The 19015-nt window shown below is 35.4% G+C and overlaps 3 protein-coding genes across 7 annotated transcripts; all 3 read right to left on the bottom strand.

Annotated features, from left to right (window-relative positions):
• On the bottom strand, positions 970-4958 carry LOC18588326 (PHD finger protein ALFIN-LIKE 4). 2 transcript variants are annotated; one of them, XM_007012653.2, is made up of 5 exons: positions 4122-4958; positions 3930-3962; positions 2961-3189; positions 2264-2399; positions 970-1521 (listed from the first exon to the last, which is right to left on the bottom strand). In XM_007012653.2, the coding sequence occupies exons 1-5, from the start codon at positions 4216-4218 to the stop codon at positions 1297-1299; spliced, it is 720 nt and encodes a 239-aa protein (XP_007012715.1). In that variant the 5' UTR covers positions 4219-4958; the 3' UTR covers positions 970-1296. The 2 variants fall into 2 exon arrangements, with proteins under 2 accessions (XP_007012715.1, XP_007012714.1); XM_007012652.2 differs by having other exon boundaries at positions 970-1560; positions 4122-4952.
• Positions 5409-10464, bottom strand: LOC18588324 (protein bem46). Of its 3 annotated transcripts, XR_001929494.1 has the most exons (9): positions 10051-10464; positions 9178-9213; positions 8966-9044; positions 8779-8833; positions 8559-8675; positions 7494-7658; positions 6602-6842; positions 6148-6253; positions 5409-5925 (listed from the first exon to the last, which is right to left on the bottom strand). XR_001929494.1 is itself a non-coding variant. In XM_007012650.2 (8 exons), the coding sequence occupies exons 1-8, from the start codon at positions 10286-10288 to the stop codon at positions 5804-5806; spliced, it is 957 nt and encodes a 318-aa protein (XP_007012712.2). In that variant the 5' UTR covers positions 10289-10459; the 3' UTR covers positions 5409-5803. The 3 variants fall into 3 exon arrangements, 2 of the variants coding, with proteins under 2 accessions (XP_007012712.2, XP_007012710.2); XM_007012650.2 differs by lacking the exon at positions 6148-6253 and having other exon boundaries at positions 5409-5829; positions 10051-10459; XM_007012648.2 differs by lacking the exon at positions 6148-6253 and having other exon boundaries at positions 10051-10453.
• On the bottom strand, positions 12701-17610 carry LOC18588323 (nuclear transcription factor Y subunit A-3). Of its 2 annotated transcripts, none has more exons than XM_007012641.2 (6): positions 17499-17610; positions 15000-15395; positions 14219-14331; positions 14073-14144; positions 13548-13715; positions 12701-13285 (listed from the first exon to the last, which is right to left on the bottom strand). In XM_007012641.2, exons 2-6 carry the CDS (start codon positions 15301-15303, stop codon positions 12914-12916), a joined length of 1029 nt encoding a protein of 342 aa, XP_007012703.1. In that variant the 5' UTR covers positions 15304-15395; positions 17499-17610; the 3' UTR covers positions 12701-12913. The 2 variants fall into 2 exon arrangements, with proteins under 2 accessions (XP_007012703.1, XP_007012705.1); XM_007012643.2 differs by having other exon boundaries at positions 15000-15392.

The following is a 19015-nucleotide window of genomic DNA, read 5'->3' as shown; positions in this document are numbered from 1 at the left end:
AGTCGCCATTGCAAGGAAACAAGGAATTGAATTTCTAATGGAAAAGCAAGGGAGAGAGGCATGTGAAGAATTTAAGAATGAGAACTGGTGAGTTTGAGAAAGGGAGTAGCAGGCCATGATTATTATTATTATTATTATCTTGAATTTGGATGAGGAGAATTCAAATTTTATTTTTTAAATAAAAAAATTATCTATTAATCAATGAATTCGAATCCGAATCATTACTGTTTATAACAGTGAGTGAAGTAAGATTAATTTCTAAGTGGGAGAGAAAGGGCTGAGTCCACAGTCAAGTCCTACATGAAATTAAGTGAGCCACATGTATGGTCACAAAGCAATTTCGGGTACTAGTTTGTAGTGGGATCGAAAAGGTGATAAACGGGAGTGGAAAGGTCAAAAAGGACAAGAATTATTTTCTCATTAATGGGAAAAAAAAATAGAAAACATCCACCTCTACTGTCCTTTCTATCTTTCCCCTTTTATTTTTCTCTGAGATAAGGCATTCTTTCAGTCTTTCCAATAATTTTCTGTGCGATTTAATGTTGGGGAGACATGAAAGAAAACTTCATCAATAATCTATGACATTGACGATTGACTTTGTGGTAAACCCAACTCACATGTCAACGACAGCTTTAACTTCCGCCGTCATATAATGTATGATATCATATTCATGAGACACACCAACAAACCTCCCATCCCCATTCGGGACATGGCTGCCAAATACTAACCACAGATGAAGCACTTCAGTTCATACTTCATAGTAATACCAACCATTAACCAACACTACCGAAAAGTTACTGGTGACTGAGCCTCCAGGAATATTGATAGGCAGGACTTAGTTTAGTTCACCCAATTGTGTCATGATTCAGTTCTCTTCCAATCTCAATGATGGTGGGGTAAGATTTCAGGTTCAAAATTTGCCAAAGCTCCAAAAGAAGAGTGGAAAGAGGAATGTAACTACAGTTGGACTTCAATCAAACGTCTGCAACCAGACCCTCCGCAAATATAGCAAAAAGAAACAACACATTCTATGCAGTATGTAGCCAACAGAACAGGGAAAAAAGATTTCCTACACCGGAAATATTGTATATCCCAATTCTGGAATCAAATAGAATAAAAGTTCAGCACCTGAAAACTCTATCAATCCTAATATATCCACCTGAAAGTCCCCTAGAAAAGTACTTGATACATAAGCAGGCCAACTTGGCCCAGCACAGAAAATCTGACCACCTAAACAGTTGGCTGCCAAGAGCATGGGAGAATTACATGAGGGAAAAACTCAGCATCTCCTTAATGTCAAGGTCGTGCTCTCTTGTTGCTGCAAGAGGGGCACTTGTACTGCTTGATGTGCTCAGCCCTGGCAGGGGTGATCTTTACACATTTGCCATGAAACCACTTTTCACATATGTCACAACAAATCCAGAACTCATCTGAAGCATAGTTCTCTCCACATGCACCACACAAGGTTTCCCCATGCTCCTCTTCATCTTCCTCATCCAATCCCTCTTCCTCATCCTTGGCCTGCAGGCTCTTTGAATATTTAGCAGATTCAGAGCCTCTCTGAATTTATATTCATTGCCAAATTAAAACAGAGGAAATAAACATGTACATCATTGCACATAAATGGAAACAAATATAAACAACACTGAAACAATTAAAAGAATCACACATGCAATTGATACTAAATTGATAGTGCTACCCTTGGCTTAGCTCTTGACCCATATACCCAATTGAATCAGTAAGTTACTTTTCTTGATCAAAACAGTACTACCACCACAAAAAGGAAATCTGAAACAAGGCTAATATAAAAAAATCATAGACGGTCATGAGAATCCAGGTTCAGGAATTCTAAATTGATGCAACAAAGAATGATGATGACACCTCATGTAGATAGATCCCCAAAAAAGCATGGTACAGAACAAAAAGATGTGCACCCCAAAACAGCCTTGACATGCTGAATAAGTACCGACATTACCAATGGACAATTGACAGAAGATTACAGGCCATAATTACCTTTAAAATTACATAATTTGGTTTATTAGAATGTTCAGCTGAGTTTGGCGCAAAAAAGGAAAGAGAAAAAGGAAGGTTCAGCAAATTATAAATCAAGGGATAGAACAAATAAGTTCTAGATATCCCAATAACCTAAATTCAGACTTTATAGCATACCCACATCACTTCTGGACTTTGACATTACTATTAACCAATATCCATACTTTACTCCAGCTACCAGGAAAATTTTAAGCATTAATGCCCCTCTTACCGGTTTTGAGCTTGACTTGGATTTGTTGCTGCTGTGATTTGAAACTGATGACTTCTCCTTTGCCTGTTTCTTGGCACTTCCGGTGACAATTTCAAATATTGTTGGGAGATCATTTATCATAGTGAAGAGACGTTTCCTGCATCAAAGTTTGCATATGTTTGCAAATAAGTCCTTCAATCAACCACCATTACAAGCACAAGAATATCCAGCAAACTGATATACACTACAAAAATGAAGAAATTATTCCTTATAATGAAATATTCCATTCAATCTTTTTCTTCTAATTTGTTTATATTAATAATATTTTATGTAGAAATATTCCACTCAATTTTTAAATATCTGTCCCCAAGCTACATGTCCAGCATTAACTCAGATGTCCTTGACTAAACCTGCAGCACCCAGGGTCAAAGATGTGAACAACATGCTTACATGCACTTATAGCCAGTAAAAGGTTTAAATACTTGTTCCACATGACATGTTTCACATGAAGAAGCCTGAGAAAGACATAATGGCTACATGAAATTTTTTTCATGTACCCATTTCCTAATATTATTACTTTTTCTACCACCAATGCTTACAGTTAGAGCAAAGTCTATTATGTATGCAGTCCACCATACATCAATATTGCCTCCCATCTGTATTCAAAAGGGAAAGAAAAATGCAACATAATGCAGCAGGTAAGGGAAAAAAATTATACCTGTCAGCCTTATCAAAACCAAACCTAGCACCAAAATAGAAAGCCACCGCTAATAACCATGCATCACTGTGAACAGCAACAAGTGACAACCAGTCCTTTTCTTGCATCCCATCTCTAGCAAAGTTAATACCTAATGCAGGCTCTGGGAGCTCTGGAGGCACTTCCTCAGCAGGCAAATTAACTTCCCAATGTTCATCAGGGAATCCATACAAGCAAAGATTCTCCTTCTCTAAAATAAATGTTGATCAATTAAAATTCAAGTAGACATAATAGGTTTGGCAAATTACTTACGACATAATACCTGAACAAGAAACAAGCCTTCAAGAATAGGCAACAACTTATAAATAATTTGCATATATTACATAGTTAGTATAGGTTGTAGTACCTACAGAAACAAATAAGGATATTTTCGCTACGTATAACTATCAAGGCACCTTAAAGACAAGACTCCAGATAACCAAACAAATGGAATATCATTCTAAACATGCTTTGGAGATTAAGAAGGTTATAGTACAAATCCTTGTTTCAATCAAAACTGAAAAAAATTGAGGAAAATGCAAAAGAAGCAACAAGGTTAAACACAAATTTATTCGAACACCTCAAGAGTTTGGCAACAAGTTCAAAATACGCATTTAAACTTAAAACATACAAATAATTATCCAGAGACAAGCTCAGTCAACTTGCATCTCACATTTTTAACAAGTCATCTACTTATTTCATTGCCGACAACCCAAAGTACCTCTCTAAATGAACTAAAGATACAGCATTGCTTTGTCAAAAGGCAAGCAACAGATAACTTCAAATTCTAGAATACTGTAATCATATGGGAAAGGAAAGAAGTCAATTTGAGCAACTTCTGAATTACTACGTCCAAGAATCATAACGTAACAACTCAAGTTTTGAATGTGCGATATATCTCAGAATACAAGCAAAATTGCGAGAGAGAGAGAGAGAGACAGAAGCCCTAACCAGGATCGCACTGCTCATAAAATTCTCCAACATCTGCGACAACAAAAGAAAAACAAAGAAGCCAAAATTGAAAATTAGAATGCGGAGCAAAACCATGTAAAAAGTAACCCTAAGAAACTCAAAGGCACTACTCGGTTCGTACTATGAATAAATTTGAGGGGAAAAAAAGAAGAGAGAAGAGACAAGAGAGACCAGTGGTTAAGGCTTTGATCATGCCGGCCCGACGGCCTTTGAAATCCCTAAAGACCTCCTCTACTGTTCTCAGGTTGTACTGAGTTCCTCCGTCCATTTCCGAACACTTCACTCCACTGAGAAAAGAGAAGGCAGATATGGGGAGGCAAAAGGAAAGAAGAACCAAGAAACAGAGAGAAAAAGAAGAAGGATAAAATCGGAAATCTATAGTGTGCTCGACTTGGTATATCCAACAAGAAACATTTCAGCACCAGAAGAAGAGACACAGAAAAAGAATACTACTATCAGTGTATTTGTTTAAATTAATAATAATTGTTATTCCCCAAAATGGAGATTTTTCCTAATGTTTTTTCCTCTTTGAGATTGGGATTAGGGGTGATGCCTAGGTCTGACATGGATGATAGGGACCGTATAAGCCACGCGGCGTAAACTATATGGTTGCAAGCTAGCCACGTAGCGGGAGTTACTGTTGCTGCGGGGGGTATAATGCGGATTTGAAACCGATTTCGGAGCTGGAATTTTGGGTAAGGTTAGGGTTCCGAGATGGGGTGAGCCGCGGGTGGTTGTTTTCTCCTGGAATGTAGATACAAAGATTGTCCAGTTCCAATGTCCACCGTTTTCATTTCTTGGGTTTATCGAGAAAAATATGAGATAATTCGATAAGATTTACATTCAGATGTGACGAGAAAGGGGATTTGCAAATTGCAACTAATCACAATCACACGGCAGAACGATGATGGTCCGTCGCCGTACACGTGTCCCACAATTTGTCTTGAATCTTGATCCCTTCCTCTGCAGCCTAGAGGTAAAATCAGCGCTCCATGCCACTGGAAAGATTCAATGTTAAGCCTGAATCGAACCAGCACGGGGCAAAGGGACAGAACAGAGTTTTTAAGCCTGAACACCCTCAGCTCCGGTTTAGCCTCTTGCTGCGTCCATTTTATTGATCGGAGGAGAATGATGCCCCTACCACTACCCACAGACGTTAATTTAAGTGGCCCACGTCGAGGAAAGCTTTCTTTCGCTGTCAAAAGGTCCCGTCGGGGTGGACCGTGTTTGAACTTTAACCTTACAGTAAACATCCTTTTTGAGTGCGATCTTCATCAAAGGTCATGATCGGAGGTCCGGTTGACAAATTGGGGTTTAGGGTGACAAAACAATGACAGGTGTTTGCTGCTTCAGTTATATCTCAATTCCAATATCTAGGCCTAATTCTTGTAGTTTCTTCTAAATGAATTGAATCTTCATCTCAATTCATACGACTAAATTTTGTACATCTTATAAAAGTAGAAGAAGAGGTTTCTAGTTTCGACCACATTCCATATAAAGACTTACCAACCGTCCAAAACTACCATTAAGACAATAGAAGAGTTCAAAAAAAAAAAAAAACGTAACTTGTCAAACAAATGCTGGAACGTCTACTGTCCCATGGGAAAATAGAGATACAAATAGTTCAGGAAATCAGCACCAACCATACATCTGCATTTCTTTTTTTCAAGAGACTTCTTATTTCATACAATGAGAACCAGTCAGAATTAAAATGGTATTTTGTGTGTTTGTCAAAGTCATACGGTATACTAAAGTGGCATCCAGCTTCCTTTTCTCTATCCTTTTGATCAGCTTATGTTTGTATGCTGGCAAAAAACTCTTGGAGAGAATGATCAAGGGAAGCAGGCTGCAGGTTATAGAGAGCTTCTAACAGCTGCAGCTTCAAAAGAAAAGGCACAAAGTTTGAGATCCAGGGTGTGAGCCAAACAATTAATTCTCAAAAGCTACATGCCAGCCAGTCACCTCCTCTCGAAATCTGAAAACAGCATCAGGCATCCATCAATAAGAGGGAAAAAAAAGAAAAAGGCCCAGGAGTAGGGTGCAACAAAGTGGAAAGTGGTGAGAGTAATTGCATATTATTGGCAGTTGCGACTACTATGCAAGCAAGAAGACAGGAAAACTGGGAGAGAACAGAAAGCACGAAGCCCAGTTTCGTGGGTGTGTTATTCCCTAGCACCATAATGGCGATACTTATTACCTTTTCGAAACAACTTTCATGACTGACCACCAGATGGACTTTGGAATAGGCTTGACGAAGATTTGGCAGGATTATCCAGCCTAGGTTGGTTTGTTTCTTAGTTGGGCTTCGCCCACCACATGCACCAAAAATAAAGGCATTTAAAGGTTTGGTGCAAAAATATTCCAGTTTAATACTCCAGTCAAATATAATATTAAACAATGTAGCCCTGCTGTCATGACATTAGAAGCTTCCAACAATAGACTATCAACAAGATGCAGATACCAGGTTGCATACAAGGTGCTTCTAGGGTTGGGGAAAAAGCAGGGATTTGGGAAAAAAAATTAAATGCCAACCATTAATTTCAACCTAAGCAGGCAAATTTATAACATGAGATAGACAAAAATCCAGAGGCCAAAAACTAATCCTATCAAATATCATCTGGTAACAATTTCATCGGGGAAAGGTAAATTACCATAGCCATTTGGTGATTCATTTTGCTTTTTCTCTGGCACATGTTGTTCAAAGAACTGCTGAATTGTTCTCCAGTAGTGGTCACCACCAGCTAACCAAGTGTCCATGTGCATGCCAGCAGGGAATTCTACAAAGAGGCATTGCCTGTTATGAGCTGCTGCTTTAGCATACAGCATTTGCATGTGGGATGAGGGAACCATCTCGTCTTGCAAACCAGAAAGAAAAAGGATAGGCTGCTTGACCTGCAGATGTTAAGTTCAAAATTACAAAGGATGTATGAACTAGTGAAGTGACAGAGGCTTAGAGTGCACACACAAACACATATATAAGCAATGACAAAGGAAAAAAGGCAGAAAAAGCATCATCACCATGTATTCCTAGTTAAGAAATTGCAAAACCAAATGTAGAAATTAATAAATGTTATTTTGCCAGAATGGAACATGTGTAGATTTCAATTTGGTAAATATTAAAATGGAAATAGGTTCACATTGTATCTGCAGTAATTTTCTCTTAAGCATCCAATCTAAAATCAATTGGCAATGGAAAAAGAGGCCCAACCCAAAGTGCAAAAATTGGGTAACAAACAACTTTATCCCAATTCCATGTCAAAAACCCACTTACCTGAAAAAGCTTAGGGCCCAAGAATTGATTGTAATCAGATCTATAAATGTCTAAACAGTTGCTTACCAAACTAAGAAACTCATTTCCCTTCACAATTCACATAAAAAATTCTTATTGAAGGTGCATGCTCATATCAAAAACTACTTTACATACCCAGGACCATGAGACATTGACAGCTAACAGCTATTAAGGGATGTTTCATTCATTGATCTACATGTCGACAATGGAGTCTAAAAGAGTCAGGAAGTTAAGTTAAAGTTACATGTAACTACCTGGCCAATGATATCAATGGTGCTCCATGGAGAGCGGACAAGAAAATTAAGAATTTTAGGACCTTTTGTACCAGGGCCTCCAATAAACCACTTCAGGAAAGGCAATAATACTCCAGCCATGTCCAAAATGGATGTGAAAGTGTTTTCCAGTATCAGTGCAGCAACCTGCAATTTTAAAGGCAAGCCAAGAAATGATATGCCGAATATGACCTCAAAAGGATAAAAGGATTATTTAGTGCAAAAATATCGAAACTACTGTAGGTATGTCTTGCCAGAAACATATATAATGATTGTAAAAATCCCTCTATCATCCGTCAGAAGATCATAGCAACTATAAGAGAATAAATAGAACAAAATAGAGCAACCTGATCAAAGCAACAATGGAAGAAACTCATTCAATATAGAGTAATAGTAACCAACTTGGGATGATAACTGCCCAAATAAATGCAAATTAAAAGCCAACTAAATTGAACAATGATGACACCTAGAAGTGGACTAAACACCTCTGTAACCACATCTACATTGCCCAAAAATATGAAAAATCCTGTTCAACATGTATGCTCCATTGAGAAAATTTATGTGCTCTGGTCAAGCTACATTAGGTTGTCAACACTATACTAATTCTCAAATCCCAGCTATGTGGGTTGTTAATATTACCAGAATTTATTTCATTAGCACATTTCCAGTTTTCCCATTATCCTTTCAGCTTTAGACTAGATCATATTTCTCTGCCTCATGAAGGTAGAGACAAATCTTTGGCGCAAGACACAATTAATCCAACAACCCCAATCAAACCTCACATTTTACAAGTATGATGTGCTAAATATAGTTAAAATCTTGGCATGCTATTGATGTAATCATGTCATGTCATGTCATGTTAAAGCAGACATCACCAGAGTTTAGCCAGGCAACAATCCAACGAGTATAACATGTTCAACCGGTATGCTGCTCTGGTATCCAGTATGAGTTTGAGCCACATGACTGTCATATACTGGTTTCTGATTCTAAATCTCTCTAGTCTCAAGAGAAAGAAATGTAATCAAAATAATCACTAAAAAGGGATACCTTATCAGGATTGTTTTTAGTGAGTACAGCTCCAACAGCACCCCCAAGTGATCTTCCAAAGACTATTATTCTATCTGTGTCAATATCAGTCCGCTGAGAGAGATGATCCAATGCAGCCTAAATGGGAAAAAAACAGGAAAAGAAAGTAATGGTTAAGACACTATTTTGTTAAGGAAGTAGCTTTTTAAATCTAGAATACAACAACTGACAAAATAGCAACCTGAGCATCATTTATAATTCCATGCTGAGAAGGATAACCATCACTTGCTCCATAACTGTTTTTATCAATCACATGTTAAGTTCATAAATTAGTTTAGCGGTATGCTAAGTGTAATAAAGATTATGATGGCCATAACATAGGAAAGTTTAAACAGAGAAGCATCACATTAGACATTGAGGACACACACCCTCGATATGAAAGCATGAAGACATTGCAGTGTAACCTCTGTAACATTATGCGAACCATTTCCAGACGATGAGCAATATCTGCAGATCAGTGGTCAAGGCTGCCCAAGGTCCATGGATTTCACAAAAAGAAAATGTTTTGTCAACTGAATTCACTAAACTGTGAAAGAGTAAGAATTATAATACAAAAATACTAATGATGATGAAAGGATACTTCCAGCATTCTCTTGGAAAAACAGGATGGTTGGACCTGCAAAACCAGTGGCACTACTTTTTAAGCGGAGAAAGAGTATTACAATCTTAATCACAAAATACCAATGTACATGTGTGACAATATTACAAGCCCACATCTTAGCTTATGCATATGCCAAGCGTTCACATGAATGCCTAGTGTATGCTGCTGTTTTCATTTTCCATTTTCCAGCCAACTATTTACTTGTCTTTCTCCAACACTTTCAATGCCTTACAATAACCAGCCAAGTTCCTAACCCAAAACAAATTAAAACAGACACGATGAACATTTTAAGAGAAACACAACAGTTATGCATGCATATATCAATCTTATCAAATTGAACAAAAAGCATGTTATCAATCATAAACAAAACCCACTAACTGATATCTATCAAATAAATCACATCTTTCCCATAATTTTGCAGCTACTTTTAGATCACAGTAACCACCACCATACATTCAATCTCAACAATTAGTTCAGCTCTCAGTTAGTTCAAATACACCCTTAGCATTTACATTTGTTTCCATAATCTTACATTCAAAGTTCAAACAAAGCAAAAAAGATAGATAAAGACAAATTATACATTCTAATTGTCAATTGAAGATAACATTCCAAAAACAAAATTAAAAATGCAACAAAATTCTTCCAAAACCGAAATCAACCTAAAAATAGCATTCAACCAAAAACATTCTTAACCCAGCAAAAAAATCACTAGCTCAAAAAATTCAAACCGAAAACCAAACCCTAATTCCCTCCCAAAAAAAAAAGCACAAGCGCAATTCCTATAATTCATTCAAAAGTATAACAAAAACTAAATAAAACGCTAAAAAAAGGCGGATCAGGAGTGACAATGACCTCGACAGTCAGGCAAGAGCTTGATGAACCAAGCATGCAGTCGGACTCCATCGGAGGATCGGAGCCAAACGTCCTCGTAGATGAGTCGGAGCCGGGCCGGTGTTATCGGGTAAGACTTGGTTAGACCCGGTAAAACCGGAACGTAAACGAGCTTCTCCTGAAACGCCACCAGCAACGCCATCCCCGCCACCACTATCCCTCCCACTCCGTACAACAACAAGCTCATGTACGACACCATTTTCTTCTTCTTCTTCTTCTTCCTCTTTTCTCGTTGTCGTACTCGTAGCTTTTTTTTTTTTCTTTGCTTAAGCCCTTTCTTTGTTTTTGGGTTTCTGCTTCTCGGGATACTGTTTTTTATGTGGAGTTTCCTGGTTGGTTGGTTTAATTTTCTTTCATTTATTGAATTTCCAGATAATTTTGTTTGCTTTGGAGGGGTGATTGGGTCCCCTCAGCAGGGACATTGGCCACTCGGGTTTAGGTTAGTTACCATGGAGACTTTTATACATTTTCATTTAACTTTTTCATTTATAAAATTAGTTGGGCTCCTTTAATTTTAAGGGAGATGATTTTTATTTATGTCTTCCCTTTTAACCTGTCCAATTAATTTTTCCATTTATGAAATTTAATTGGCCTCTGGTTTGATTCTTTTATTTTACGTTATGTTTTTCAAAGGAGAAATGAATAATTTTATATAATCATAATCTCTATAAATTAATATCCTTAAAATCATGAAAATTTATTAATTAATTAAGATATTATTTAATTGATAAATTAATCATTTATTAATTTTTATATTAATTTATAAAAATATTTTTATTTTTTTAAAACATTGAACTTAATAGATGTATTGTATATTATAGTTATACGAATATCACCTAGTCACCGAATTATAATATATTATTATTATTATTATTATATGTATTTATTTAATCAAAACAAATTCATGAATGTAATTAATTTTATTAAATAAAAATCATGAATCTATTCCTTTTTGCAACAAACTAAAATTGTATTCGATGTTCACCTAATTAATATACTTCATAAACATTAAGTCAAATAAACACATCTATAAAAAGAACATACAATATTACAAATGATAAAACTAAATATAATGGAACATATAGTGTCAAAAATGATAAAACTAAATATAATGGCTTCTCATATCAAATATGTAAAGAAATCAATAATGACAAGTGAAATGCGTAAAGCATTATGTAAATATAATATAAAAAATCCAAATTACACTCAAAAGCAATTATAATAGTTAGTGTAAGAAAAGTTTAACTTGCAAGTAATCTAGATGACAATATCAAATACAATTAAGAGGTCATTAGAATATATATCAGCCAACATTAAAAAATGTGATGCTAAATGATACAAAGCTGCAAAATTTCCAGAGCTAGAAAAAGTTTTCTATGAGTGGCTTGTTCAATACCAAGAAAAGTCAGAGATGAGATTTAAGGAGACATCAATTTTAAAAAAAACAAATAACATTTGAGTCAAGTCCTCCTAATTGAGTCACGTATGTATTTAATTTTGATGTATAAAGAGGTTATTAATTTATATATCAAATGGGATTTATGTGTTTTTTTTTAAATATATTATCTTATAAATTTAACAAGTTATATAATTTACTGCATTGATCTCAAATCGAGATCGATCAAAATATTATTTAATCAAGATTATTAATTTATAAAGATTTTATTATATATATATATACTTATAATAAGGTAAGACTGTAATAAATCTCAATTGAATGATTCAATATTTGAGTATTCTATAATAAACAAAAAAAGGCTGCAAAGGAAGAAAGCATTGACTTGACCTTACGATGCATTTTCACAGTTGGTCCAATTTTCTTCTTTACTACTAAATAATACACTGTATGATGTTCAACATATTTTCATCCTTCAGCACCCAGGCATATTGCATAGTTGAGACACACTCAAATCTTTATTCCATAAATAAAATAAAAGAATCAATCATGAGCTAAGCAGACAACAACAATAGTTTAGTAAATTATGCCAATATTTGTATAAGTTGATGGAATATCATACTAAAATTTATGTCTTCTTTTTTTTTTTTTTTTGTAACTAAAGAAGTATCATACATTTTAGTGTATGTTTAGGGTATAAATTATCCTTGTCAGCGCCCAATTAGATCTCTTTGGAATAATTACACAAGCCTCTACCCAACTTTTGGGTAGAGAATAATCTCATAGAAAAACCATGTTCTTAATCTTTCTTTATTTTGTAAGCACCCTGTTCTTAATTCTTCTTTATTAGGTAAGTTTTCCATTGCCATGCAATTGCAAGGTAAGATTCCCTAATACATTTTTTTAGTTTTTCCTTTTTGCTAACTTCAATTCTTACATCCATGAAACAGGAATTGGGTTGGAACTCTCAAACAAGAACGTGCTGTCCCTGCCCTAGGGTCCAAAATGCAAGGTAGGACATTGTTTGTTTGCTAGGGGAAAGCTGAAATGGGCAATGGGCGATGGGTGATGGGTCAACTACAGCACGAACCCTAGTGCTTCACAGGTCACACAATCATGTTAGGTCTCATCTGGAAAAGGATGGAATTCACTCATTTGCTTACCAATGATCTGAAATTATGCAAAGATTTTGCATTGTTAACATAAAAACAATCATTAAAGGTAAAAACCAAGTCAAGGATCATCGAAATAAAATTCCAAGCCAAACTCTTTTCAACAAAGCTGTCATTCCTAGAATGTAAAAGCAAGAGGCAGAACCGTACAAGAGATCTTAGGACAGTTTACAGTCTCTCTCAGACACTTTTCACAACATGCATGAAAGATAATTTGATAAAGCCAAGGATGAGTTGCCGTCTTCGCTGCCCCTTCTCACCGGACAATCGAAGCGCAGTGTTGTATTCCATTGCACATACTACCACTATTTCGCATGTGGCTGCCCACATGAGGAGAGATGTCTGAGAATCTGTGTTCTGGCTGCTGGAAATTGCCATCACTGTTGGAGACACTTGTGATGTCAGAGCAGCTTGTACTTGAACCAACGTATTCTGCTGTGTGTGAGCAACGGCTCTCAAATTCTGATCTACTATTCTTTTGGTCTGAGCAGCTGGTATCAGAGATGCAATGGGAACTTGTGTTGAACGTTGGATCACACTGTTGGAGCTTCTTGGTGGGAAGAAATCGTCCTCCAGATCCCCTAACCCTATTCAGTGCATGAAGATGCCGAGATTCATGAAGGTATGGCTGCATTTGATTCAAACCAAGGCAGATGAGTGGATTTAAGCTGTTACTATCAACCATGAAAAAGCACAGCAGAATTATTGATGCAGTACGCCTATTAGTAATTCAAAATTGATACATAACGGATGCTTTTCTCAATGCTGTACCGATGTCCTTTGGTCACAAACATTGCAATAAGTTGGTCAATATTTTCCAGAATATATACTCCGTGGCACCAAATGTAGCACAGGGAGTACAAACAAATGCCCAAATGAATTCTGTATACCTTTCGAGCTTTGACAAGTTTGTTTTGTGCCTCAAGCTTCGCACGGTATTGCCTCCTCCTAAGAATCCCATGATATTGTTTAGCATTGACATAAATGGGCCCATCTTCGTCAAGATCAAGAGGCAGAGGAATTCGTGTCGGTGCACTTCCTGCCACCTGGGGCTGAATCTGGTCAAGGTGGAATCATAGTTAAACATATAAACAACAATGTTCACAGGAAAGATTATATGGTAAACAAGGTGAAACCTAGACCAATACTAGAGGGGAATGGTGGTGGGGGTAGAAAAAAATTAGAGCTTCATACCCACACCTAAGAAATATTAAATAGTAGTGAAACAGCATATTGCAAGAAGTCCTAGAAAGCAATTAAGAAGCAATCTTGAACAGAAAAAGTGATTACTAATGTGTCAATAATTCATAGCCAACAAAATATTCACCCTAACATCTAACTTCACCCTGATAATACTAACTAATAACTACTGCAGATCAATGGCAAGCTATAATAACTCAGTCCAGAGATCTTACGATAGCCTGTTGCCCATAAGGAGTAAATAGTCCACCAAAGTAAGCATCAGCATAAGGATTTCGAGCATAAGCCTGAAACGAGAAGAGAAAATATTAATTTAAAACAGAACCAACAAACTGAACTTAATAATGACTGCTAAACATACCATTGAATGGTTATAATTTGGATGAGAAGGGCTGAACACAGTGTTTGGATTGTTAAGCAAGAAAACTGGCTTCATTTGACCCTCAATGTCCTTCCCACAACTTTCATCCTGACCTGATGCATGAGAAAACAATTACAATATCAGACAAACATTGTCAACCTGTTAAGCTTGACAACAAGCTTCCCTCTTCAGTAACCCAATCAAAAACTATAGCAAAACACATTAAATTTCTAGACCACCACAAACAAGATTTGTAGCAACATCACACAAGCAGTCACCTGCCATCTCAACAACAAGATTTTTATTTGCTATACTTGCAAGAACTAACTATAAGAATTAGGACGTTGCTAAAAGATGGAAGATGAGATTTTCAGTTTAGAACAGATAAAATAGCACAGACAGACAATTTTAAATCAAACATAGGAATGGAAAAACAAATTCTACCAAAAGGTCATATTTTCTCTAGCTAATCACTAGCAATTCAGTTAAAGTCAAATTGAAGCACATGTAAACCTAGTAGAGATATTTGTTGTGTATTTAGAGTGGTAATAGTCCCCACAGCATTTGATGATTAACTTCATCACCAATAATTTCTTCCTTCTTCCCACTTCAACCTCCACCCCCTTAAAAACGAAAAAAGTTCAAATGAAAAAACATCACAGTAAAACAAAATTGCAGCCATTAACTACATCTACCTAGCAAGAAAAGTGGTGAAAAAAGGGAGAAAAATAATACAGAAGTGAAAATTCCCAAATAAATCACACATCCGAAACATCGATACCAGATTCAGATGAATTGCATTGAGAGTTAGTCACTCCTATGACACCCACTTCATGATGAGATTGACCGATTGCTTGAGCTGATGATGATTCCTGGTCTGGTAGTTGAAGACCTAAATGCTTTGCATTATGATACAGTTGGGAGGGAGTTTCCACTTTCAAGGTTATATTCTGGGGTAAAGTCTGTGCAATTTGCTGTTCATTTGAATTCCACCATGGTGGGCAACTAACAGATAAATGGGATAGCGAATGAACAGAACTTTCATCAATATTTTTCTTTGGCAAGTTTTGAACCCGAATGGCCATCTAATTCATCAATTGTGCCTTGAATTTTGATGCAAAACCCAGAAGATCCTTATCAACAAATAGATTCTTTTCTCTCACTCCAAGATTAACTACTAAAAGTGGAAAAAAGATATAATGAGCTGTGGATGTCTAAGTTATACTCAAAATATGAATGTAAGCAACATTATTTGCAATCAACTCAAGCTCAGCACATCTAAATTAATGTCAAAAACAAGAGAACTAGTAAGGCTAAAATTTGCTACTCTAAAGAAAATGGAAGCAGCATCAACTCAACCATAAATGAACAAATGGAACAAAGCTACAGAAAGATGACATGCCCTATAATTGCATGTAAATTGCATAATGAGACTTCAATCAAACAAACTCTAACTGTACCACATGAACCAAAATCAGAAGCTAGATTCTCAATTTAATATTGGACGACTAATTAAAATTTGACTAAAACACACAGACAAGAACAACAACAATGCGAAAGATGGTTGATGAGGTGTTCCTTTGCTGCAGTCATATTTTCCAAAACCACCAAAATTTTGAGGCAAGAAAAATGCTCTTATATGTCGATGCAGTTAGTGGTTCAAGTTTCATTTAGTGATAAGAGTAACCAAGTTCACTAATCCATCTGGGGAGGGTAAATTAAAGAGGAATTCAATTGGCAATCATGAAGAACTTGTAATTTCTAATTGAAAGGTAATAGTTTAGAAGCTTATTTCAATCATCAAGAACTCATTCAAGAGTCAATATTAAATACATAAAACTCACAAGGGATTCCAAGAAAGCATTTATGAATGTAACCAAAAAAGTTAAAATCAAAAGAAAAGCGTGTATTTACAAATTCTAAAATAGGAGAGAGGAAAACAAACAGAAAAGAGGAAGAAACAGAAGAAGAACATAAAGGCTGTTGGCAAGCACATTTAACAATAATAGCGCAAGGAATAGTTCCTTATCCAAATTCCATGGAAAATGATGTTCAGAACCCAGATTCAGTAACATATTCTAGATCTATTCAGCAATTCAGACATATCTAGACATCGTCATCATTACATGTCAATTTTCAAAAAGCAAATGAAGCAGGTCGAGCAGTCACTAGGCATGCTCAGAAAGTCAACCCTGTAAAACTAATAGCAGTTTTGCTCTGCATGCAACAAGATGTTGTGAAAAACCAGATGATATGCAAACAGTTTTGGTGCTGGGCCTCAAAAGATTAACTGTCCACAACCAGAACAGAAAAGCTTATAATGATTTTCCATGAATAAGGTAGCAAAGTGACAACAAATTCATATGAGTATTTTTTTTTTTGAAAAAAAACCCTAGTTCTAGAGGAAAGTAAAGCTACATTTCATAGATATACAGACTAAGGGGCTTTCTCGTGACATGCAGCAAAAATCAACACAAGAACCATAACAGATTTGAGAGCTTAAGAGGGAAAACAAACCAATCAACAAGATAAAGAGGAAACTTAGACCAGAAAGCTATCCAAAAAATAGCGTTTCAATATCAGTAACTCTTGTGAACCAAAAAAACAAAATCTCTGTAACTTACAGAATCCCAGTGCCTACAACAGCATAGCCAATCTTAGCTGAATAAACTCCAAATTCACCCAGAAACTTATGGTGATTGAGAAACAGAAGCAGCAGCAGCAGCAGAAGAAGAAGAAGAAAAAGAGACCAACAAATTTTCCTTCTAAGAGCAAGAGAGAAAAGGGCCGGGATATAAAATCTATTCTGTACGGTCAAAATTTTCGGTACGGACAAGATAAAGCTTAAAAGCCTTACCTAAAGTATATCAAGTAGAAACACAATGCACCCCAAATAGAAAAAGAAAAGAAAAAAAAAAGACAAAAACGTGAAACAACAGTATCAACCACTAGACCAAGAACAACAACTTTCCCAACTTCTACAATAAGAAGAAGAACAACTTCATCATCATCATCATCATCATCATAACCAACATGCATTCAAGAAAAAAGAAAAACAGCAAATAAAACAAAACCCCACTGATAAGGCAGATTATAAAAGTACAAGCAGATTAAAAAAGGAAAGAAAGTAAAAAGGAAAGAATAGAGAAAAGAAAGGAGAGGAAATGAGGCAAAGAAAAAAAAAAGCACTAGTTAGGTTATGCAAAGATAGGATAAGCTTGAATCAAATAAACAAAAGATAGTGAAAGAAAGAAAGGGAAGATGGATAGAAAAGAAAGACCTATGGGATCTGATGAGGCATGAAGAAGAAGCAAAGAATTGTTCTGTTGGAAAGAACTTAGGCATGTCCCCTCCCTTGAAACTCTCCCACCACTCTTCTCTCTCTTTAAATTTATTTTTATCTCTTTTTTTTCCTCCGAGATTTTCTAGAAATGCCAAAACACAAAAAGGACAAACATGTTATTATTCCACCCACCACCATTAAAATCCATGACCAACAGCTTCCTTCTCCAACTATGGTTAGAGTTTCTTTTTCTTTTTTTTTCTTTTTTGAGTTTATGTCTATGTCTTTGTGGGGACCACACTCCCCCCTTAAGTCCTTTTATGGCTTTATTTCAGTACAGCCAGCCGCCCTTCACTGTCTATATTTATGCCCACGAGCTAAGGCCCATATCTTGCTTCTGATTGGTTAGTGTTGTTTACGCCCTCGGTGTGAGCGTGAAAGTTGATGACATAAGTGGAAAAATGTGGCTTAATGTTTTTCCTTTTTCCCCAATTGCCCCAATTAAGTGGTTTTATTTTCCAATGTGTCTTTCCCGATGACACTTCATGGCGAATATGACACTGGTTTAACATTTGGGCTCAAGATGTTTATTAATTTTCAAAATGCCCCTACTGTTTTTTCTGGATTCATGTTTGCCGTGTTACGGTTTATATATATATATAAATAAGATATTTTAATTTTTTTTAATTGAGTTTTTAATTGAATGACAAGTGTCATTCAATTATAATTTTATTTTTATTTTTTTGACCTTTAGGTTTTTATTGAATTAATTTTTTTTACACATTATGTTAAAGATAAATTGTTTTTAACATTTGAAATGTTTTTTTATGTTTTTTATTTTTATTTATTTTAATAAAAAATACTTAAAAATAATAATTTTTAACTTTTAATGTTTAGAAGATAGATTTATTTAATATTTTTTAATTATAATTTAATATTATTTTTATCTATATTCTCTTATTCTGCATGAACTTGAATTTATAATATATAGATATCTCTTTTATACTTAAATGTTTAAATTTTAATAAATATCTATCCAATTCATTATATAAAAGTAAGATAATTTATTGGATCAATTGATTGACATTTATCATTTTTAATTAAATTAATTTTTGTTACACCTTATGTCAAAATTACATTGTTTTTTACATTTGAAAGGTTTTTTTTTTCTTTTTTATTTTTATTTATTTTAGTAAAAAATTTTTGAAAACAATAATTTCTAACTTTTATAGCATGTTTTGTTGGGGGAATGGCTAAGCTATTCTCCCTTTATTCCCAAGGAATTTTGGTTCCTTTGTTTGGTTGAAAAATGATCCAAGGAATAGCCATTCCATGGGAATGACTATTCTTCAAAATCCTTCAAAACCAAGGAATAGCTAATACCACCCTCCCCCATGGTATTAGTTATTCCATGGTTGTCGAATAAATTCAAAAATTAATAAAAACAAAAATACCCCTTACAAGTTTGAAAATTTACAACTTTATTGGTATAAAATATTATTTTTTTCTCTCTC

The sequence above is a fragment of the Theobroma cacao genome, chromosome 9 (genome assembly GCF_000208745.1).
Source record: "Theobroma cacao cultivar B97-61/B2 chromosome 9, Criollo_cocoa_genome_V2, whole genome shotgun sequence".
Classification (NCBI taxonomy): Eukaryota; Viridiplantae; Streptophyta; class Magnoliopsida; order Malvales; family Malvaceae; genus Theobroma; species Theobroma cacao.
This window is presented reverse-complemented; position numbering and strand designations above follow the sequence as displayed.